The following is a 23,282-nucleotide window of genomic DNA, read 5'->3' as shown; positions in this document are numbered from 1 at the left end:
CAAGGAGAAAAAACGCAGTGCACGCCGGGAAATGTAGTTCTGCGCAGAACAGGAAGTGACGTTTTTCCGCTGCGCGACTTGCCGGATTTGCGCATGCGCGTTATTCTTTCTGCGCCGCATCTTGCCGAGCCTGCAGCGTGTGCGCGGCTCCTGAGGTGAGAGCGGCCGGGGCCCCAGATAAGGGCAGAACAAGGGGCCCCGGAGCGGAGCGCACTGCTGGGGGGTGTGAGGGGTGTAATGGGGGCTGGGGGGGAACAGCTGGGGGAGAGGACCCCGGAGCTGACGCTCTACAGACCCTGTGATCCTATCGCAGGTGACAAGTGGCAGCGGTCCGTGTGATCCCACGAGCTGACAATCTACAGTCCCCAGAGACGAGCAGCCGCTATAAATGACGTGCCTGCTCCCCTCCCCCAACCCTTATTCCTGTGTTACCCTCCCCCATCACACAGCTGAGGGTTTGTCACAGTGTATCAGTGCAGGTAACCCCTGCAGACAGCTGCGGCTGCACTGATACACTGTGACGCCCCCTCAGCTGTGAGTCTTCTGTATGTAACCCCTGCAGACAGCTGCACTGATACACTGTGACGCCCCCTCAGCTGAGTCTTCTGTATGTAACCCCTGCAGACAGCTGCACTGATACACTGTGACGCGCCCTCAGCTGTGAGTCTTCTGTATGTAACCCCTGCAGACAGCTGCACTGATACACTGTGACGCCCCCTCAGCTGTGAGTCTTCTGTATGTAACCCCTGCAGACAGCTGCGGCTGCACTGATACACTGTGACGCCCCCTCAGCTGTGAGTCTTCTGTATGTAACCCCTGCAGACAGCTGCACTGATACACTGTGACGCCCCCTCAGCTGGGAGTCTTCTGTATGTAACCCCTGCAGACAGCTGCACTGATACACTGTGACGCCCCCTCAGCTGTGAGTCTTCTGTATGTAACCCCTGCAGACAGCTGCGGCTGCACTGATACACTGTGACGCCCCCTCAGCTGTGAGTCTTCTGTATGTAACCCCTGCAGACAGCTGCACTGATACACTGTGACGCGCCCTCAGCTGTGAGATTTCTGTATGTAACCCCTGCAGACAGCTGCACTGATACACTGTGACGCATCCTCAGCTGTGAGTCTTCTGTATGTAACCCCTGCAGACAGCTGCACTGATACACTGTGACGCGCCCTCAGCTGTGAGATTTCTGTATGTAACCCCTGCAGACAGCTGCACTGATACACTGTGACGCGCCCTCAGCTGTGAGATTTCTGTATGTAACCCCTGCAGACAGCTGCACTGATACACTGTGACGCATCCTCAGCTGTGAGATTTCTGTATGTAACCCCTGCAGACAGCTGCGGCTGCACTGATACACTGTGACGCCCCCTCAGCTGAGTCTTCTGTATGTAACCCCTGCAGACATCTGCGGCTGCACTGATACACTGTGACGCCCCCTCAGCTGTGAGTCTTCTGTATGTAACCCCTGCAGACAGCTGCACTGATACACTGTGACGCCCCCTCAGCTGTGAGTCTTCTGTATGTAACCCCTGCAGACAGCTGCGGCTGCACTGATACACTGTGACGCCCCCTCAGCTGTGAGTCTTCTGTATGTAACCCCCTGCAGACAGCTGCACTGATACACTGTGACGCCCCCTCAGCTGTGAGTCTTCTGTATGTAACCCCTGCAGACAGCTGCACTGATACACTGTGACGCCCCCTCAGCTGTGAGTCTTCTGTATGTAACCCCTGCAGACAGCTGCGGCTGCACTGATACACTGTGACGCCCCCTCAGCTGTGAGTCTTCTGTATGTAACCCCTGCAGACAGCTGCGGCTGCACTGATACACTGTGACGCGCCCTCAGCTGTGAGATTTCTGTATGTAACCCCTGCAGACAGCTGCACTGATACACTGTGACGCCCCCTCAGCTGTGAGTTTTCTGTATGTAACCCCTGCAGACAGCTGCGGCTGCACTGATACACTGTGACGCGCCCTCAGCTGTGAGATTTCTGTATGTAACCCCTGCAGACAGCTGCACTGATACACTGTGACGCCCCCTCAGCTGTGAGTTTTCTGTATGTAACCCCTGCAGACAGCTGCGGCTGCACTGATACACTGTGACGCGTCCTCAGCTGTGAGATTTCTGTATGTAACCCCTGCAGACAGCCGCGGCTGCACTGATACACTGTGACGCCCCCTCAGCTGAGTCTTCTGTATGTAACCCCTGCAGACAGCTGCGGCTGCACTGATACACTGTGACGCGCCCTCAGCTGTGAGATTTCTGTATGTAACCCCTGCAGACAGCTGCACTGATACACTGTGACGCCCCCTCAGCTGTGAGTTTTCTGTATGTAACCCCTGCAGACAGCTGCGGCTGCACTGATACACTGTGACGCGCCCTCAGCTGTGAGATTTCTGTATGTAACCCCTGCAGACAGCTGCACTGATACACTGTGACGCCCCCTGAGCTGTGAGATTTCTGTATGTAACCCCTGCAGACAGCTGCGGCTGCACTGATACACTGTGACGCGTCCTCAGCTGTGAGATTTCTGTATGTAACCCCTGCAGACAGCTGCGGCTGCACTGATACACTGTGACGCCCCCTCAGCTGAGTCTTCTGTATGTAACCCCTGCAGACATCTGCGGCTGCACTGATACACTGTGACGCCCCCTCAGCTGTGAGTCTTCTGTATGTAACCCCTGCAGACAGCTGCACTGATACACTGTGACGCCCCCTCAGCTGTGAGTTTTCTGTATGTAACCCCTGCAGACAGCTGCGGCTGCACTGATACACTGTGACGCCCCCTCAGCTGTGAGTCTTCTGTATGTAACCCCTGCAGACAGCTGCGGCTGCACTGATACACTGTGACGCCCCCTCAGCTGTGAGTCTTCTGTATGTAACCCCTGCAGACAGCTGCGGCTGCACTGATACACTGTGACGCCCCCTCAGCTGTGAGTCTTCTGTATGTAACCCCTGCAGACAGCTGCGGCTGCACTGATACACTGTGACGCTCCCTCAGCTGTGAGGTTTCTGTATGAAACCCCTGCAGACAGCTGCACTGATACACTGTGACGCCCCCTCAGCTGTGAGTTTTCTGTATGTAACCTCTGCAGACAGCTGCGGCTGCACTGATACACTGTGACGCCCCCTCAGCTGTGAGTTTTCTGTATGTAACCTCTGCAGACAGCTGCGGCTGCACTGATACACTGTGACGCCCCCTCAGCTGTGAGATTTCTGTATGTAACCCCTGCAGACAGCTGCACTGATACACTGTGACGCATCCTCAGCTGTGAGTCTTCTGTATGTAACCCCTGCAGACAGCTGCACTGATACACTGTGACGCGCCCTCAGCTGTGAGATTTCTGTATGTAACCCCTGCAGACAGCTGCACTGATACACTGTGACGCGCCCTCAGCTGTGAGATTTCTGTATGTAACCCCTGCAGACAGCTGCACTGATACACTGTGACGCATCCTCAGCTGTGAGATTTCTGTATGTAACCCCTGCAGACAGCTGCGGCTGCACTGATACACTGTGACGCCCCCTCAGCTGAGTCTTCTGTATGTAACCCCTGCAGACATCTGCGGCTGCACTGATACACTGTGACGCCCCCTCAGCTGTGAGTCTTCTGTATGTAACCCCTGCAGACAGCTGCACTGATACACTGTGACGCCCCCTCAGCTGTGAGTCTTCTGTATGTAACCCCTGCAGACAGCTGCGGCTGCACTGATACACTGTGACGCCCCCTCAGCTGTGAGTCTTCTGTATGTAACCCCCTGCAGACAGCTGCACTGATACACTGTGACGCCCCCTCAGCTGTGAGTCTTCTGTATGTAACCCCTGCAGACAGCTGCACTGATACACTGTGACGCCCCCTCAGCTGTGAGTCTTCTGTATGTAACCCCTGCAGACAGCTGCGGCTGCACTGATACACTGTGACGCCCCCTCAGCTGTGAGTCTTCTGTATGTAACCCCTGCAGACAGCTGCGGCTGCACTGATACACTGTGACGCGCCCTCAGCTGTGAGATTTCTGTATGTAACCCCTGCAGACAGCTGCACTGATACACTGTGACGCCCCCTCAGCTGTGAGTTTTCTGTATGTAACCCCTGCAGACAGCTGCGGCTGCACTGATACACTGTGACGCGCCCTCAGCTGTGAGATTTCTGTATGTAACCCCTGCAGACAGCTGCACTGATACACTGTGACGCCCCCTCAGCTGTGAGTTTTCTGTATGTAACCCCTGCAGACAGCTGCGGCTGCACTGATACACTGTGACGCGTCCTCAGCTGTGAGATTTCTGTATGTAACCCCTGCAGACAGCCGCGGCTGCACTGATACACTGTGACGCCCCCTCAGCTGAGTCTTCTGTATGTAACCCCTGCAGACAGCTGCGGCTGCACTGATACACTGTGACGCGCCCTCAGCTGTGAGATTTCTGTATGTAACCCCTGCAGACAGCTGCACTGATACACTGTGACGCCCCCTCAGCTGTGAGTTTTCTGTATGTAACCCCTGCAGACAGCTGCGGCTGCACTGATACACTGTGACGCGCCCTCAGCTGTGAGATTTCTGTATGTAACCCCTGCAGACAGCTGCACTGATACACTGTGACGCCCCCTGAGCTGTGAGTTTTCTGTATGTAACCCCTGCAGACAGCTGCGGCTGCACTGATACACTGTGACGCGTCCTCAGCTGTGAGATTTCTGTATGTAACCCCTGCAGACAGCTGCGGCTGCACTGATACACTGTGACGCCCCCTCAGCTGAGTCTTCTGTATGTAACCCCTGCAGACATCTGCGGCTGCACTGATACACTGTGACGCCCCCTCAGCTGTGAGTCTTCTGTATGTAACCCCTGCAGACAGCTGCACTGATACACTGTGACGCCCCCTCAGCTGTGAGTTTTCTGTATGTAACCCCTGCAGACAGCTGCGGCTGCACTGATACACTGTGACGCCCCCTCAGCTGTGAGTCTTCTGTATGTAACCCCTGCAGACAGCTGCGGCTGCACTGATACACTGTGACGCCCCCTCAGCTGTGAGTCTTCTGTATGTAACCCCTGCAGACAGCTGCGGCTGCACTGATACACTGTGACGCTCCCTCAGCTGTGAGGTTTCTGTATGAAACCCCTGCAGACAGCTGCACTGATACACTGTGACGCCCCCTCAGCTGTGAGTTTTCTGTATGTAACCTCTGCAGACAGCTGCGGCTGCACTGATACACTGTGACGCCCCCTCAGCTGTGAGTTTTCTGTATGTAACCTCTGCAGACAGCTGCGGCTGCACTGATACACTGTGACGCCCCCTCAGCTGTGAGATTTCTGTATGTAACCCCTGCAGACAGCTGCACTGATACACTGTGACGCGCCCTCAGCTGTGAGATTTCTGTATGTAACCCCTGCAGACAGCTGCACTGATACACTGTGACGCGCCCTCAGATGTGAGATTTCTGTATGTAACCCCTGCAGACAGCTGCACTGATACACTGTGACGCGCCCTCAGCTGTGAGTATTCTGTATGTGACCCCTGCAGACAGCTGCGGCTGCACTGATACACTGTGACGCCCCCTCAGCTGTGAGTCTTCTGTATGTGATGTGTATTTTTGGTTTTCCCGCAGTGCTGAGTGACGCGCTCCTCTCTCCGCTGTCGCCATGTCCCGTTTTTTCGCCACTGGCTCAGACAGTGAGTCTGAGTCATCGCTGTCTGGAGACGAGATCCTCCCCAAACCCGTGGGGGGCACCTATGGCAAACAGTGAGTGCCTCGCCCGCCCCCGGGGCTGATGTTGGGGGATCGCAGGGGTCTGACCGCCTCTCCTCTTCTCTGTGCTCACGTTTAGGCCAATACTTCTCAGCGATGATGAAGAGGACACGAAGCGCGTGGTGCGCAGCGCCAAAGACAAGAGGTGGGTGACGCGGGATATCCCATAATACCCTCCTCCCCCGCAGGGTGCAGCCGCTCACCCCCTCCCCGCAGGGTGCAGCCGATCACCCCCTCCCCGCAGGGTGCAGCCGCTCACCCCCTCCGCCTCATCACACAGGTTCGAGGAGCTGACCAACATCATCAAGACGATCCGCAACGCCATGAAGATCCGCGACATGACCAAGTGTCTGGAGGAGTTCGAGCAGCTGGGAAAAGCCTACATCAAGGCCAAGAACATCGTGGACAAGGAAGGCGTCCCCCGCTTCTACATCCGCCTGCTGTCCGACCTGGAGGACTACCTGAACGAGGTGAAAAAGGGGGAAAACACCCAAAATCATCATCATATGGGGCTAGCAGAGTCTGCAGTCACCACTAGAGGGAGCTCTGCAGACTCCAGCGCTCACTGCTCCCTCTGGTGGTTACTACTGCACATAACAGCCACAGATATATAAGAACAGTGCAAGATCTGCCTGCAGTCACCACTAGAGGGAGCTCTGCTGACTCCTGCGCTCACTGCTCCCTCTGGTGGTCACTATTACAAATAACAGCCACAGATATAAAGGAAGAGTGCAAAATCTGCCTGTAATCACCACTAGAGGGAGCTCTGCTGACTCCAGCGCTCACTGCTCCCTCTAGTGGTCACTACTGCAAATAGCAGCCACAGATATAAAGGAACAGTGCAGGATCTGCCTGTAGTCACCACTAGAGGGAGCTCTGCTGACTCCTGCGCTCACTGCTCCCTCTGGTGGTCACAAGTGGAAATTACAGCCACAGATATATAAGAACAGTGCAAGATCTGCCTGTAATCACCACTAGAGGGAGCTCTGCAGACTCCAGCGCTCACTGCTGCCTCTGGTGGTTACTACTGCACATAACAGCCACAGATATAAAGGAACAGTGCAGGATCTGCCTGTAATCACCACTAGAGGGAGCTCTGCAGACTCCAGCGCTCACTGCTGCCTCTGGTGGTTACTACTGCACATAACAGCCACAGATATAAAGGAACAGTGCAGGATCTGCCTGTAATCACCACTAGAGGGAGCTCTGCTGACTCCAGCGCTCACTGCTGCCTCTGGTGGTCACTATTACAAATAACAGCCACAGATATATAAGAACAGTGCAAGATCTGCCTGTAATCACCACTAGAGGGAGCTCTCTGCAGACTCCAGCGCTCACTGCTGCCTCTGGTGGTCACAAGTGGAAATTACAGCCACAGATATATAAGAACAGTGCAAGATCTGCCTGTAATCACCACTAGAGGGAGCTCTGCTGACTCCAGCGCTCACTGCTCCCTCTAGTGGTCACTATTACAAATAACAGCCACAGATATAAAGGAACAGTGCAGGATCTGCCTGCAGTCACCACTAGAGGGAGCTCTCTGCTGACTCCTGCGCTCACTGCTGCCTCTGGTGGTCACTACTGCAAATAACAGCCACAGATATATAAGAACAGTGCAAGATCTGCCTGTAATCACCACTAGAGGGAGCTCTCTGCAGACTCCAGCGCTCTCTGCTGCCTCTGGTGGTCACAAGTGGAAATTACAGCCACAGATATATAAGAACAGTGCAAGATCTGCCTGTAATCACTACTAGAGGGAGCTCTGCTGACTCCAGCGCTCACTGCTGCCTCTAGTGGTCACTATTACAAATAACAGCCACAGATATAAAGGAACAGTGCAGGATCTGCCTGTAATCACCACTAGAGGGAGCTCTCTGCTGACTCCTGCGCTCACTGCTCCCTCTGGTGGTCACTATTACAAATAACAGCCACAGATATAAAGGAACAGTGCAAGATCTGCCTGCAGTCACCACTAGAGGGAGCTCTGCTGACTCCTGCGCTCACTGCTCCCTCTGGTGGTCACTATTACAAATAACAGCCACAGATATAAAGGAACAGTGCAGGATCTGCCTGCAGTCACCACTAGAGGGAGCTCTCTGCTGACTCCTGCGCTCACTGCTCCCTCTGGTGGTTACTACTGCACATAACAGCCACAGATATAAAGGAACAGTGCAGGATCTGCCTGTAATCACCACTAGAGGGAGCTCTGCTGACTCCAGCGCTCACTGCTCCCTCTAGTGGTCACTATTACAAATAACAGCCACAGATATAAAGGAACAGTGCAGGATCTGCCTGTAATCACCACTAGAGGGAGCTCTCTGCTGACTCCTGCGCTCACTGCTCCCTCTGGTGGTCACTATTACAAATAACAGCCACAGATATAAAGGAACAGTGCAAGATCTGCCTGCAGTCATCACTAGAGGGAGCTCTGCTGACTCCTGCGCTCACTGCTCCCTCTGGTGGTCACTATTACAAATAACAGCCACAGATATAAAGGAACAGTGCAGGATCTGCCTGTAATCACCACTAGAGGGAGCTCTGCTGACTCCTGCGCTCACTGCTCCCTCTGGTGGTTACTACTGCACATAACAGCCACAGATATAAAGGAACAGTGCAGGATCTGCCTGTAATCACCACTAGAGGGAGCTCTGCTGACTCCAGCGCTCACTGCTCCCTCTGGTGGTCACTATTACAAATAACAGCCACAGATATATAAGAACAGTGCAGGATCTGCCTGTAATCACCACTAGAGGGAGCTCTGCTGACTCCAGCGCTCACTGCTCCCTCTGGTGGTCACTACTGGAAATGCAGAAATAATGGGACTGTGCAAGACGATGGAAAAACACTCCAGGCGGGGGGAGCCATGACATATTATACTCCCCGCCGGGCTTTGGATTAATCCTTTTTTCTTCCATGCATATAAACAATAAATCTGTTAGTAGTAACATAGTGTGAACTTGCCCTAATGCCCCGTCTCGGCCTCCATCTTTTTCCGCAGCTTTGGGAAGATAAGGAAGGCAAGAAGAAAATGAACAAGAACAACGCCAAGGCCCTGAGCACGCTGCGCCAGAAGCTGCGCAAGTACAACCGCGACTTTGAGGCCCCCATCTCCGCCTACAAGCAGGTGAGACTGAGCAAGACCCCGGAGTGCGTCTGTGCGGTGGTCCCCCCCACCGAGTCACCCACATATATTTCCTTCTTTCCAGAATCCTGAGGAGTCGGCGGATGAAGACCAAGACAAGGATGAGGATGACGACGACTCTGAAGGTGAGTGCACGCCTTCTGCCGAGCACACCGGAGGCCATGTTTCCTACATCACCTATTGACGCGTCTCCTCCTCTTCAGGCTCAATGTCCAGCGATGATGACAATGGTGAAGGCATCAGCGCCAACAAGTTCCTGAAGAAGGCCAAGGCCGAGTCCGCTCCTCCGGACGCCCGCAGCAAGTTCCAGAAGGTGAGGAGGCGTCCATTAATGTGGAAGGTCTGATAATCCGGCACCTGGGATGAGACACCGGGCTGAGTGACGGCAGATTATTCCCGGGTCTGTTCAGTGCCGGATTATCGGTTTCTGCTGATGCCGGATTACCAGAATTTCAATGAATAGTGTAATGCGACATTTAACCTGTTCTCTGCCAGGACCCAGAGGACGAGGAGGAATCCTCAGACGATGAAATCTGGGAGTCCGACTCCGAGGACTCCGACTCCGAATCCACAGACGATGACGACAAATACACCACCCTGGCCGCCCGCTTCCTGAAAAAGTGAGTAACCCTGGGGGTCCTTGGTGTGAGGGTCCGGCTCGGCTGCTGACGCGCTGCTTCCTCGCAGGACCGGACCCCAGGCGGATCGTCAGTCCACCGACAAGAAGAAGGAGGAGAAGATCAAGAAGAAGCAGGACCGGAAAGTGAAGCCCCAAGCGGACGAGGGGCTGGAGCTGGAGATGGACGAGAACGAGGCCGGGGGCGAGTGGGAGAAGGTCAAAGGGGGCGCCCCCATGGTGAAGGTGAGAGCCGCAGATTAGGGGGGCGCGGGGGGGGGGCTCTCCGCCAACCTCACCACTTCCCCTCCTACAGGAAAAGCCCAAGATGTTTGCAAAAGGCACCGAGATCACCCCCCCCATCGTGGTGAAGAAGCTGAACGAGATCCTCCAGGCCCGAGGGAAGAAGGGCACAGACAGGTAGCGGGAGGCCGGGGGTGTATGGGGGGTCCAAATCGGAAGCTGGGGATGTGCGGATGTATGGGGGGGGGTCTGCATCGGAAGCTGGAAGTGTGCTGTGGCTGTATGGGGGTCCACATCGGAGGCTGGGGGTGTGCGGATGTATGGGGGGGGGTCGGAGGCTGGGGGTGTGCTGTGGCTGTATGGGGGGGTCCGTGTGTCGGTGTTTGGGGGGGTGAGTCCGTGTCAGAGGAAGAGTGTGTGCAGGTGTATGTGGGAGTCGGTGTCCGCCCTCTGACCCCGCTGTCCGCCCTCTGACCCCGCTGTCCGCCCCCTGACCCCGCTGTCCGCCCCCTGACCCCGCTGTCCGCCCCCTGACCCCGCTGTCCGCCCCCTGACCCCGCTGTCCGCCCCCTGACCCCGCTGTCCGCCCCCTGACCCCGCTGTCCGCCCCCTGACCCCGCTGTCCGCCCCCTGACCCCGCTGTCCGCCCCCTGACCCCGCTGTCCGCCCCCTGACCCCGCTGTCCGCCCCCTGACCCCGCTGTCCGCCCCCTGACCCCGCTGTCCGCCCCCTGACCCCGCTGTCCGCCCCCTGACCCCGCTGTCCGCCCCCTGACCCCGCTGTCCGCCCCCTGACCCCGCTGTCCGCCCCCTGACCCCGCTGTCCGCCCCCTGACCCCGCTGTCCGCCCCCTGACCCCGCTGTCCGCCCCCTGACCCCGCTGTCCGCCCCCTGACCCCGCTGTCCGCCCCCTGACCCCGCTGTCCGCCCCCTGACCCCGCTGTCCGCCCCCTGACCCCGCTGTCCGCCCCCTGACCCCGCTGTCTCCTCCCCTCTGACCCCGCTGTCGCCTCCCCTCTGACCCCGCTGTCGCCTCCCCTCTGACCCCGCTGTCGCCTCCCCTCTGACCCCGCTGTCGCCTCCCCTCTGACCCCGCTGTCGCTTCCCCTCTGACCCCGCTGTCGCTTCCCCTCTGACCCCGCTGTCGCCTCCCCTCTGACCCCGCTGTCGCCTCCCCTCTGACCCCGCTGTCGCCTCCCCTCTGACCCCGCTGTCGCCTCCCCTCTGACCTTGCTGTCGCCTTCCCTCTGACCCCGCTGTCGCCTTCCCTCTGACCCCGCTGCCGCCTCCCCTCTGACCCCGCTGCCGCCTCCCCTCTGACCCCGCTGTCCGCCTCCCCTCTGACCCCGCTGTCCGCCTCCCCTCTGACCCCGCTGTCCGCCTCCCCTCTGACCCCGCTGTCCGCCTCCCCTCTGACCCCGCTGTCGCCTCCCCTCTGACCCCGCTGTCGCCTCCCCTCTGACCCCGCTGTCGCCTCCCCTCTGACCCCGCTGTCGCCTCCCCTCTGACCCCGCTGTCGCCTCCCCTCTGACCTTGCTGTCGCCTCCCCTCTGACCCCGCTGTCGCCTCCCCTCTGACCCCGCTGTCGCCTCCCCTCTGACCCCGCTGCCGCCTCCACTCTGACCCCGCTGTCCGCCTCCCCTCTGACCCCGCTGTCCGCCTCCCCTCTGACCCCGCTGTCCGCCTCCCCTCTGACCCCGCTGTCCGCCTCCCCTCTGACCCCGCTGTCGCCTCCCCTCTGACCCCGCTGTCCGCCTCCCCTCTGACCCCGCTGTCCGCCTCCCCTCTGACCCCGCTGTCCGCCTCCCCTCTGACCCCGCTGTCCCCTCCCCTCTGACCCCTCTGACCCCGCTGTCTCCTCCCCTCTGACCCCGCTGTCGCCTCCCCTCAGGGCCGCGCAGATCGAGCTGCTGAATCTGCTGGTTGGAATCTCGGAGGAGAATAATCTGGGTCAGGGAGTCGCCGTCAAGATCAAGTTCAACATCGTGGCGTCTCTGTACGACTACAACCCCAACCTGGCCGCGTACATGAAGGTATCGGGGTCCGGGGGGGCAAAAACCTGCAGCGATAGCGGAACCGCAGCCACCTGACGTAACCCCTTCCCCTCTGCACAGGCCGACATGTGGAAAAAATGCCTGGAATGCATCAACGACCTCCTGGACATCCTCTTCTCCAACCACAACATGTTCATCGGGGAGAACATCGCCGAGGACTCGGAGAACCTCAACGTGTCCGACCAGGTGAGGGGGGACTACAACTCCCAGCATGTATCCTGGAGGACTACAACTCCCAGCATATATCCTGGAGGACTACAACTCCCAGCATATATCCTGCAGGACTACAGCTCCCAGCATATATCCTGGAGGACTACAGCTCCCAGCATGTATCCTGGAGGACTACAGCTCCCAGCATATATCCTGGAGGACTACAACTCCCAGCATATATCCTGGAGGACTACAGCTCCCAGCATATATCCTGGAGGACTACAGCTCCCAGCATATATCCTGGAGGACTACAACTCCCAGCATGTATCCTGGAGGACTACAACTCCCAGCATGTATCCTGGAGGACTACAGCTCCCAGCATATATCCTGCAGGACTACAACTCCCAGCATGTATCATGGAGGACTACAGCTCCCAGCATATATCCTGGAGGACTACAGCTCCCAGCATGTATCCTGGAGGACTACAACTCCCAGCATATATCCTGGAGGACTACAACTGCCAGCATGTATCCTGGAGGACTACAACTCCCAGCATATATCCTGGAGGACTACAGCTCCCAGCATATATCCTGGAGGACTACAGCTCCCAGCATATATCCTGGAGGACTACAACTCCCAGCATGTATCCTGGAGGACTACAACTCCCAGCATATATCCTGGAGGACTACAGCTCCCAGCATATATCCTGCAGGACTACAACTCCCAGCATGTATCATGGAGGACTACAGCTCCCAGCATATATCCTGGAGGACTACAGCTCCCAGCATGTATCCTGGAGGACTACAACTCCCAGCATATATCCTGGAGGACTACAGCTCCCAGCATATATCCTGGAGGACTACAGCTCCCAGCATATATACTGGAGGACTACAGCTCCCAGCATGTATCCTGGAGGACTACAACTCCCAGCATATATCCTGGAGGACTACAACTCCCAGCATATATCCTGCAGGACTACAACTCCCAGCATGTATCATGGAGGACTACAGCTCCCAGCATATATCCTGGAGGACTACAGCTCCCAGCATGTATCCTGGAGGACTACAACTCCCAGCATATATCCTGGAGGACTACAGCTCCCAGCATATATCCTGGAGGACTACAGCTCCCAGCATATATCCTGGAGGACTACAACTCCCAGCATATATCCTGGAGGACTACAACTCCCAGCATGTATCATGGAGGACTACAGCTCCCAGCATATATCCTGGAGGACTACAGCTCCCAGCATATATCCTGGAGGACTACAGCTCCCAGCATATATACTGGAGGACTACAGCTCCCAGCATGTATCCTGGAGGACTACAACTCCCAGCATATATCCTGGAGGACTACAACTCCCAGCATGTATCATGGAGGACTACAGCTCCCAGCATATATCCTGGAGGACTACAGCTCCCAGCATATATCCTGGAGGACTACAGCTCCCAGCATATATCCTGGAGGACTACAACTCCCAGCATGTATCATGGAGGACTACAACTCCCAGCATATATCCTGGAGGACTACAGCTCCCAGCATATATCCTGCAGGACTACAACTCCCAGCATGTATCATGGAGGACTACAGCTCCCAGCATATATCCTGGAGGACTACAGCTCCCAGCATATATCCTGGAGGACTACAGCTCCCAGCATATATACTGGAGGGCTACAGCTCCCAGCATGTATCCTGGAGGACTACAACTCCCAGCATATATCCTGGAGGACTACAGCTCCCAGCATATATCCTGGAGGACTACAACTCCCAGCATATATCCTGGAGGACTACAACTCCCAGCATGTATCATGGAGGACTACAGCTCCCAGCATATATCCTGGAGGACTACAGCTCCCAGCATATATCCTGGAGGACTACAGCTCCCAGCATATATCCTGGAGGACTACAGCTCCCAGCATATATCCTGGAGGACTACAGCTCCCAGCATATATCCTGGAGGACTACAACTCCCAGCATGTATCCTGGAGGACTACAGCTCCCAGCATGTATCCTGGAGGACTACAGCTCCCAGCATGTATCCTGGAGGACTACAGCTCCCAGCATGTATCCTGGAGGACTACAGCTCCCAGCATATATCCTGGAGGACTACAGCTCCCAGCATATATCCTGGAGGACTACAGCTCCCAGCATGTATCCTGGAGGACTACAGCTCCCAGCATATATCCTGGAGGACTACAGCTCCCAGCATATATCCTGGAGGACTACAGCTCCCAGCATATATACTGGAGGACTACAGCTCCCAGCATGTATCCTGGAGGACTACAGCTCCCAGCATATATCCTGGAGGACTACAGCTCCCAGCATATATCCTGGAGGACTACAGCTCCCAGCATATATACTGGAGGACTACAGCTCCCAGCATATATCCTGGAGGACTACAGCTCCCAGCATATATCCTGGAGGACTACAGCTCCCAGCATATATCCTGGAGGACTACAGCTCCCAGCGTATATCCTGGAGGACTACAACTCCCAGCGTATATCCTGGAGGACTACAACTCCCAGCGTATATCCTGCAGGACTACAGCTCCCAGCGTATATCCTGGAGGACTACAGCTCCCAGCGTATATCCTGGAGGACTACAGCTCCCAGCATATATCCTGCAGGACTACAGCTCCCAGCATATATCCTGGAGGACTACAGCTCCCAGCATATATCCTGGAGGACTACAGCTCCCAGCATATATCCTGGAGGACTACAGCTCCCAGCATATATCCTGGAGGACTACAGCTACCAGCATATATCCTGGAGGACTACAGCTCCCAGCATATTTCCTGGAGGACTACAACTCCCACCATATATCCTGGAGGACTACAGCTCCCAGCATGCCACATGTCCTGTAAGTGTGGGATCTGCTGGGAGTTGTAGTCATCTTCTGCCCCATATAATATTGTCCCCACTTGCAGAGTCTGATATCGCAGTTGCCCCTCCTCATATGGGGGCACTTACTTATGCACTGTTTGCCCCCCTCCAGCCTCCTCATATGGGGGGCACTTACTTATGCACTGTTTGCCCCCCTCCAGCCTCCTCATATGGGGGGCACTTACTTATGCACTGTTTGCCCCCCTCCAGCCTCCTCATATGGGGGGCACTTACTTATGCACTGTTTGCCCCCCTCCAGCCTCCTCATATGGGGGGCACTTACTTATGCACTGTTTGCCCCCCTCCAGCCTCTCCGTGTCCGCGGCTGTATTCTCACCCTGATCGAGAGGATGGATGAAGAATTCACCAAAATCATGCAGAACACGGACCCGCACTCACAAGGTACGTGCCGTGGCCTGTGACTCCCTCCAAAGAGGCGCTGCAGGTGCCTGGGATCCAGTGAGGAGAGACCCTCCTGTGTGTAATGGGGGGGCCACATGGGCCGGTTCTTGGCCTTGACGTGTTTCCATTCACTGACATCAAGTAGAAAGTAACACAAGTTCTGCTCCATCTTCCCCACGGATGACCCCGGGAGGAAGGGAGAGGAGCGGCCGTGGGACGGATGACCCCGGGAGGAAGGGAGAGGAGCGGCCGTGGGACGGATGACCCCGGGAGGAAGGGAGAGGAGCGGCCGTGGGACGGATGACCCTGGGAGGAAGGGAGAGGAGTGGCCATGGGACGGATGAAGGCGGGAGGAAGGGAGCGGAGCGGCCGTGGGACGGATGATGGCGGGAGGAAGGGAGAGGAGCGGCCGTGGGACGGATGACCCCGGGAGGATGGGAGAGGGAGTGGCCGTGGGACGGATGACCCCGGGAGGAAGGGAGAGGAGCGGCCGTGGGACGGATGACCCCGGGAGGAAGGGAGAGCAGCGGCCGTGAGACGGATGATGGCGGGAGGAAAGGAGCAGAGCGGCCGTGGGACGGATGATGGCGGGAGGAAGGGAGAGGAGCGGCCGTGGGACGGATGATGGCGGGAGGAAGGGAGAGGAGCGGCCGTGGGACGAATGACCCCGGGAGGAAGGGAGAGGAGCGGCCGTGGGACGGATGACCCCGGGAGGAAGGGAGAGGAGCGGCCGTGGGACGGATGACCCTGGGAGGAAGGGAGAGGAGTGGCCATGGGACGGATGAAGGCGGGAGGAAGGGAGCGGAGCGGCCGTGGGACGGATGATGGCGGGAGGAAGGGAGAGGAGCGGCCGTGGGACGGATGACCCCGGGAGGATGGGAGAGGGAGTGGCCGTGGGACGGATGACCCCGGGAGGAAGGGAGAGGAGCGGCCGTGGGACGGATGACCCCGGGAGGAAGGGAGAGCAGCGGCCGTGAGACGGATGATGGCGGGAGGAAGGGAGCAGAGCGGCCGTGGGACGGATGATGGCGGGAGGAAGGGAGAGGAGCGGCCGTGGGACGGATGATGGCGGGAGGAAGGGAGAGGAGCGGCCGTGGGACGAATGATCCCGGGAGGAAGGGAGAGGAGCGGCCGTGGGACGGATGACCCCGGCAGGAAGGGAGAGGAGCGGCCGTGGGATGGATGACCCCGGGAGGAAGGGAGAGGAGCGGCCGTGGGACGGATGACCCCGGGAGAAAGGGAGAGGAGCGGCCGGGGGACGGATGACCCCGGGAGGAAGGTAGAGGAGCGGCCGTGGGACGGATGACCCCGGGAGGAAGGGAGAGGAGCGGCCGTGGGACGGATGACCCCGGGAGGAAGGGAGAGGAGCGGCCGTGGGACGGATGACCCTGGGAGGAAGGGAGAGGAGCGGCCGTGGGACGGATGACCCTGGGAGGAAGGGAGAGGAGCGGCCGTGGGACGGATGACCCTGGGAGGAAGGGAGAGGAGCGGCCGCGGGACGGATGACCCTGGGAGGAAGGGAGAGGAGCGGCCGTGGGACGGATGACCCTGGGAGGGAGAGGAGCGGCCATGGGACGGATGATGGCGGGAGGAAGGGAGCGGAGCGGCCGTGGGACGGATGACCCTGGGAGGAAGGGAGCGGAGCGGCCGTGGGACGGATGATGGCGGGAGGAAGGGAGAGGAGCGGCCGTGGGACGGATGACCCCGGGAGGAAGGGAGAGGAGCGGCCGTGGGACGGATGACCCCGGGAGGAAGGGAGAGGAGCGGCCGTGGGACGGATGACCCCGGGAGGAAGGGAGAGGAGCGGCCGTGGGACGGATGACCCCGGGAGGATGGGAGAGGGAGCGGCCGTGGGACGGATGACCCCGGGAGGAAGGGAGAGGAGCGGCCGTGGGGCGGATGACCCCGGGAGGAAGGGAGAGGAGTGGCCATGGGATGGATGACCCCGGGAGGTAGGGAGAGGAGTGGCCGCGGGACGGTTGGCTCCTGAGTTGTGCGGCTGTGTCACGGGATGACTCCTGAGGGAACGGCTGCGGCGGGGATGACTCCTGGGGGGTGCGGATGCAGCGGGATGACTCCTGGGGGGTGCGGATGCAGCGGGATGACTCCTGGGGGGTGCGGATGCAGCGGGATGACTCCTGGGGTGTGCGGATGCAGCGGGATGACTCCTGGGGGGTGTGGATGCAGCGGGATGACTCCTGGGGGGTGCGGATGCAGCGGGATGACTCCTGGGGGGTGCGGATGCAGCGGGATGACTCCTGGGGGGTGCGGATGCAGCGGGATGACTCCTGGTGGGTGCGGCTATGTCACGGGATGACTCCTGGGGGTTTATCGCGGCTGCGGGGCGAGTGACCCCGGGTGACGTCTCCTCACTTCTCGCAGAGTACGTGGACAATCTGAAGGACGAGGCGCGGGTGTGCGAGGTGATTGAGCGCGCTCAGAAGTACCTGCAGGAGAAGGGCAGCACGGAGGAGATCTGCCGCGTCTACCTGCGCAGGATCATGCACACCTACTACAAGTTTGACTACAAAGCTCATCAGCGGCTGCTCCGCACCGGGCAGGAGTCTAAGGTGAGGTCTCCGGGGCGGGGGAGGGGCGACCCCTGCGTGACCTCCGACCTCCGTCCTGACCTCCGTTCTTCTCTGTGCAGTCAGAACAGGACCAGGCGGAGAACGAGGCGGAGGACAGCGCCATCCTCATGGACAAACTCTGCAAGTACATCTATGCCAAGGACCGGACGGACCGCATCCGCACCTGCGCCATCCTGTGCCACATCTACCACCACGCGCTGCACAACCGCTGGTTCCAGGCCCGAGACCTCATGCTCATGTCCCACCTGCAGGACAACATCCAGCACGCGGACCCCCCGGTGCAGGTGAGTGCTGCCCCCCCAATCACCCCTCATTCCCCTCCTTTGACCCCGGTGTGACCCCGGCAATCTTTGCCCCTATAACCCGCCCTCTCGTTGCCTCTAGATCCTATATAACCGCACTATGGTGCAGCTCGGCATCTGCGCCTTCCGGCAGGGAATGATCCGCGACGCCCACAACGCCCTCCTGGACATCCAGTCCAGCGGCCGCGCCAAGGAGCTGCTGGGGCAGGGTCTGCTGATGAGGACCATGCAGGAGCGGAACCAGGAGCAGGAGAAGATCGAGAAGCGGCGGCAGATCCCCTTCCACATGCACATCAACCTGGAGCTGCTGGAGTGCGTCTACCTGGTGTCCGCCATGCTGCTGGAGATCCCCTACATGGCCGCGCACGAGTTCGACGCCCGCAGGAGGATGATCAGCAAACAGTTCCACCACCAGCTGCGCGTGGGCGAGCGGCAGCCGCTGCTGGGTGAGTGACGGCGGCCATATTGCTCTGTAACACGTGTCTTTTCTCCAGGCACGCGGACTGTGCTCTGGGCACTCGGGAGGGGAGGCACGCTCTGGCTCTGGGCACTCGGGGGGGCCGCGCTCTGGCTCTGGACACTCGGGGGGGCCGCGCTCTGGCTCTGGACACTCGGGGGGGCCGCGCTCTGGCTCTGGACACTCGGGGGGGCCGCTCTGGCTCTGGGCATTCGGGAGGGGGCCGCACTCTGGCTCTGGGCATTCGGGAGGGGGCCGCGCTCTGGCTCTGGGCACTCGGGAGGGGGCCGCGCTCTCGCTCTGGGCACTCGGGGGGGCCGCGCTCTCGCTCTGAGCACTCGGGGGGGCCGCGCTCTGGGCACTCGGGAGGGGGCTGCGCTCTGGCTCTGGGCACTCGGGGGGGCCGCGCTCTGGCTCTGGGCACTCGGGAGGGGGCCCCGCTCTGGCTCTGGGCACTCGGGGGGGCCGCGCTCTGGCTCTGGGCACTCGGGGAGGGGGCCGCGCTCTCGCTCTGGGCACTCGGGGGGCCGCGCTCTGGGCACTCGGGAGGGGGCTGCGCTCTGGCTCTGGGCACTCGGGGGGGCCGCGCTCTGGCTCTGGGCACTCGGGAGGGGGCCGCGCTCTGGCTCTGGGCACTCGGGGGGGCCGCGCTCTGGCTCTGGGCACTCGGGGAGGGGGCCGCGCTCTGGCTCTGGGCACTCGGGGGGGGGGGGCGCGCTCTGGCTCTGGGCACTCGGGGGGCCGCGCTCTGGCTCTGGGCACTCGGGGGGTGGGGGGGGGGCGTGCTCTGGCTCTGGGCACTCGGGGGGGGGGCGCGCTCTGGCTCTGGGCACTCGGGGGGGGGCCGCGCTCTGGCTCTGGGCACTCGGGGGGCCGCGCTCTGGCTCTGGGCACTCGGGGGGCCGCGCTCTGGCTCTGGGCACTCGGGGGGCCGCGCTCTGGCTCTGGGCACTCGGGGGGGGGGGGGGGGGCGTGCTCTGGCTCTGGGCACTCGGGGGGCCGCGCTCTGGCTCTGGGCACTCGGGGGGGGGGGGGCGTGCTCTGGCTCTGGGCACTCGGGGGGGGCCGCGCTCTGGCTCTGGGCACTCGGGGGGGGGGGGCCGCGCTCTGGCTCTGGGCACTCGGGGGGGCCGCGCTCTGGCTCTGGGCACTCGGGGGGGCTGCGCTCTGGCTCTGGGCACTCGCTGACTGTTCTCGGTCCCGCAGGTCCCCCTGAGAGTATGAGGGAGCACGTTGTGGCCGCGTCCAAGGCCATGAAGATGGGAGACTGGAAAACCTGCCGCAACTTCATAATCAACGAGAAAATGAACGGGAAGGTTTGGGATCTGTTCCCGGAGGCGGATCGTGTGCGCAACATGCTGGTCAGGTGAGGACGGGGACCGCCATGTTGGGGGGCGGGGACGTTGTGTTGGGGGCGGGGCTGCCGTGTTGGGGGGCGGGGACGTTGTGTTGGGGGGCGGGGACGTTGTGTTGGGGGGCGGGGCTGCCGTGTTGGAGGGCGGGGCCGCCGTGTTGGGGGGCGGGGCCGCCGTGTTGGGGGGTGATGGTAATTTTCCGTCTTTTCTGCAGGAAGATTCAGGAGGAGTCGCTGAGGACGTATCTGTTCACATACAGCAGCGTGTACGACTCCATCAGGTGAGACCCCCGAGCCCCTCCCATCCCCCGCACACATCTGCGGGAAGCGTTGGATCTGCTGCGGTGCGGCCCGTATTCTGGAAGCACTCGGGGTGTCACTTCTCCTCTCCCCGCAGGATGGGCATATTGGGGGACATGTTCCAGCTGGAGATCCCGACCGTCCACAGCATCATCAGCAAAATGATCATCAACGAGGAGCTGATGGTGAGAGGAGCCGCCAGACCCCAACACTGCCCCCGGGGGCTGCACCGGAGATTGCAGGAAGTGTCGCCACCTGCTGACTGTGTCCGAAGTCCCCTTTATCCCGCCTCTAAATTTGTATCAGCGCAATCCCCCCTCACCCTATACGCTATACCCTTCTCCCACCGCCCCGTGCCCCGCCTCTCCTGCGCCCCGCCTCTCCTGCGCCCCGCCTCTCCTGCGCCCCGCCTCTCCTGCGCCCCGCCTCTCCTGCGCCCCGCCTCTCCTGCGCCCCGCCTCTCCTGCGCCCCGCCTCTCCTGCGCCCCGCCTCTCCTGCGCCCCGCCTCTCCTGCGCCCCGCCTCTCCTGCGCCCCCGCACCTTGCCTCCCCTGCTCTCCACACACTACCTCACCTCCTCTGTACCCCGCCGCCCCATACCCCGCCGCCCCATACCCCGCCGCCCCATACCCCGCCTCCTCATACCCCGCCGCCCCACGCCTGATGATCCCCCCCCATCCTTTCCCCGCAGGCCTCCTTAGATCAGCCCACGCAGACGGTGGTGATGCACGGCACGGAGCCCAGCTCCCTCCAGAACACGGCTCTGCAGCTGGCGGAGAAGTTGGGGAACCTGGTGGAGAACAACGAGCGCATCTTCGACCACAAGCAGGGCAGCTATGGCGGATACTTCAATCGCGGTGAGGACGGCCGTATGCGCCTCGTCATTACCCCTCATCGGCCCTCCTGACTGCTGTACTACTACTCCCAGCGTGTCTGCGCCTACTGGGATGTGCGGCAACCGGAGAGCGGCGGTGGGGGTGGGGGGGGGACTGGTTCAGGGGCTCCTCGTGTAACGTCTCCTCTTCCTCATCCTGAGGGCGGGGAAGCTTTACTGCGCTGCACACCTCACTTCCTGTTATGCTGTTAGCTGCTTTGCCCTCTAGTGGTGACTATAAGTAATGACGCCTCCATGTTTTCTTGCATCTTTTCTCCCAATTTTCCAGACCAAAAGGACTCGTATCAGAGGAAGGAGGGCGGTTACATGCGCCGCGGCTACCGGCGAGACCAGCAGAACCAGAACAACTACTGATCTGCGGCAGCGTCACACCGGATCCCGGGATCGGGGCAGACTCGTCTGTTATTTTTATTTACTTTTTGCCATCATGTCTCTTAATAAAGATATTGGAGTGAACTCTGTGCCGTGTCTGTGTCCTCTGTGGTCTTAAAGGGACGGTTCACCTGGGGCATATCACCACTCCTGGCGATCGGCGGCTTTTATCTTGTGAGAAGTGTTTCAGCTGCCGCTCGGTGTAATAACTCTTCGGGTCAGGACTCAGGACAGGTGCGCAGGTTCCCAGGGATCGTGTCACAAGAAAGATCAAGACTTAAAGGGCAAATTTCCAAACAAGGCCTCTTTAAGAGCAGATTGTAGTGTGGCGGTTCCCTCTGGTGGTGGAGCAGAGTAACTGCACCTGTACGAGTCATTATCCTCTACAGGGGGCGGAGCTTGAATACCATTCCTGTCTCATGCTCCTCCCACCTCTGCCTGATGCACCCGGAGTGTCCCTTTAACCTATGAACTAAATTTTTCTAATTTTTGAGGCAATGTGACCCTCCCATATGTTTACAGACCTTTAGGGGAGTCTTCCTCCTTTGCTGCCCTCTGGTGGTGGATGGTGGACATTGCAGTGTGCTGTGTCTGCCCTCTGGTGGTGGGTGGTGCACATTGCACTGTGCTGTGTCTGCCCTCTGGTGGTGGATGGTGCACATTGCACTGTGCGGTGTCTGCCCTCTGGTGGTGGATGGTGCACATTGCAGTGCGCGGTGTCTGCCCTCTGGTGGTGGGTGGTGCACATTGCACTGTGCTGTGTCTGCCCTCTGGTGGTGGATGGTGGACATTGCACTGTGCTGTGTCTGCCCTCTGGTGGTGGATGGTGCACATTGCAGTGTGCTGTGTCTGCCCTCTGGTGGTGGATGGTGCACATTGCACTGTGCTGTGTCTGCCCTCTGGTGGTGGATGGTGCACATTGCAGTGTGCTGTGTCTGCCCTCTGGTGGTGGATGGTGCACATTGCAGTGCGCTGTGTCTGCCCTCTGGTGGTGGATAGTGCACATTGCACTGTGCTGTGTCTGCCCTCTGGTGGTGGATGGTGCACATTGCACTGTGCGGTGTCTGCCCTCTGGTGGTGAATGGTGCACATTGCACTGTGCTGTGTCTGCCCTCTGGTGGTGGATGGTGCACAGTGCACTGTGCTGTGTCTGCCCTCTGGTGGTGGATGGTGCACATTGCACTGTGCTGTGTCTGCCCTCTGGTGGTGGATGGTGCACATTGCAGTGCGCTGTGTCTGCCCTCTGGTGGTGGATGGTGCACATTGCACTGTGCTGTGTCTGCCCTCTGGTGGTGGATGGTGCACATTGCACTGTGCTGTGTCTGCCCTCTGGTGGTGGATGGTGCACATTGCACTGTGCTGTGTCTGCCCTCTGGTGGTGGATGGTGCACATTGCACTGTGCTGTGTCTGCCCTCTGGTGGTGGATGGTGCACATTGCAGTGCGCTGTGTCTGCCCTCTGGTGGTGGATGGTGCACATTGCACTGTGCTGTGTCTGCCCTCTGGTGGTGGATGGTGCACATATCACTGTGCTGTGTCTGCCCTCTGGTGGTGGGTGGTGCACATTGCAGTGTGCTGTGTCTGCCCTCTGGTGGTGGATGGTGCACATTGCACTGTGCTGTGTCTGCCCTCTGGTGGTGGGTGGTGCACATTGCACTGTGCTGTGTCTGCCCTCTGGTGGTGGATGGTGCACATTGCACTGTGCTGTGTCTGCCCTCTGGTGGTGGATGGTGCACATTGCACTGTGCTGTGTCTGCCCTCTGGTGGTGGGTGGTGCA

General features: G+C 59.5%; 1 protein-coding gene across 1 annotated transcript; it reads left to right on the top strand.

Annotated features, from left to right (window-relative positions):
- Positions 1 to 74: 74 nt before the first annotated feature.
- EIF3CL (eukaryotic translation initiation factor 3 subunit C like) lies at positions 75 to 21,589 on the top strand. The gene is made up of 21 exons (XM_075318529.1): positions 75 to 155; positions 5,606 to 5,740; positions 5,826 to 5,891; positions 6,027 to 6,216; positions 8,745 to 8,870; positions 8,953 to 9,013; positions 9,092 to 9,201; positions 9,384 to 9,508; positions 9,576 to 9,750; positions 9,821 to 9,924; positions 11,638 to 11,779; positions 11,861 to 11,986; positions 15,141 to 15,234; positions 17,617 to 17,804; positions 17,885 to 18,109; positions 18,210 to 18,573; positions 19,791 to 19,950; positions 20,154 to 20,219; positions 20,336 to 20,423; positions 20,930 to 21,095; positions 21,402 to 21,589. The coding sequence occupies exons 2-21, from the start codon at positions 5,640 to 5,642 to the stop codon at positions 21,485 to 21,487; spliced, it is 2,763 nt and encodes a 920-aa protein (XP_075174644.1). The 5' UTR covers positions 75 to 155; positions 5,606 to 5,639; the 3' UTR covers positions 21,488 to 21,589.
- Positions 21,590 to 23,282: the final 1,693 nt, after the last annotated feature.

Source organism: Anomaloglossus baeobatrachus, chromosome 7, assembly GCF_048569485.1.
Source record: "Anomaloglossus baeobatrachus isolate aAnoBae1 chromosome 7, aAnoBae1.hap1, whole genome shotgun sequence".
NCBI lineage: Eukaryota > Metazoa > Chordata > Amphibia > Anura > Aromobatidae > Anomaloglossus > Anomaloglossus baeobatrachus.
Note: the sequence above shows the minus strand (reverse complement) of the source record. Positions and strands in the feature narration are given on the sequence as shown.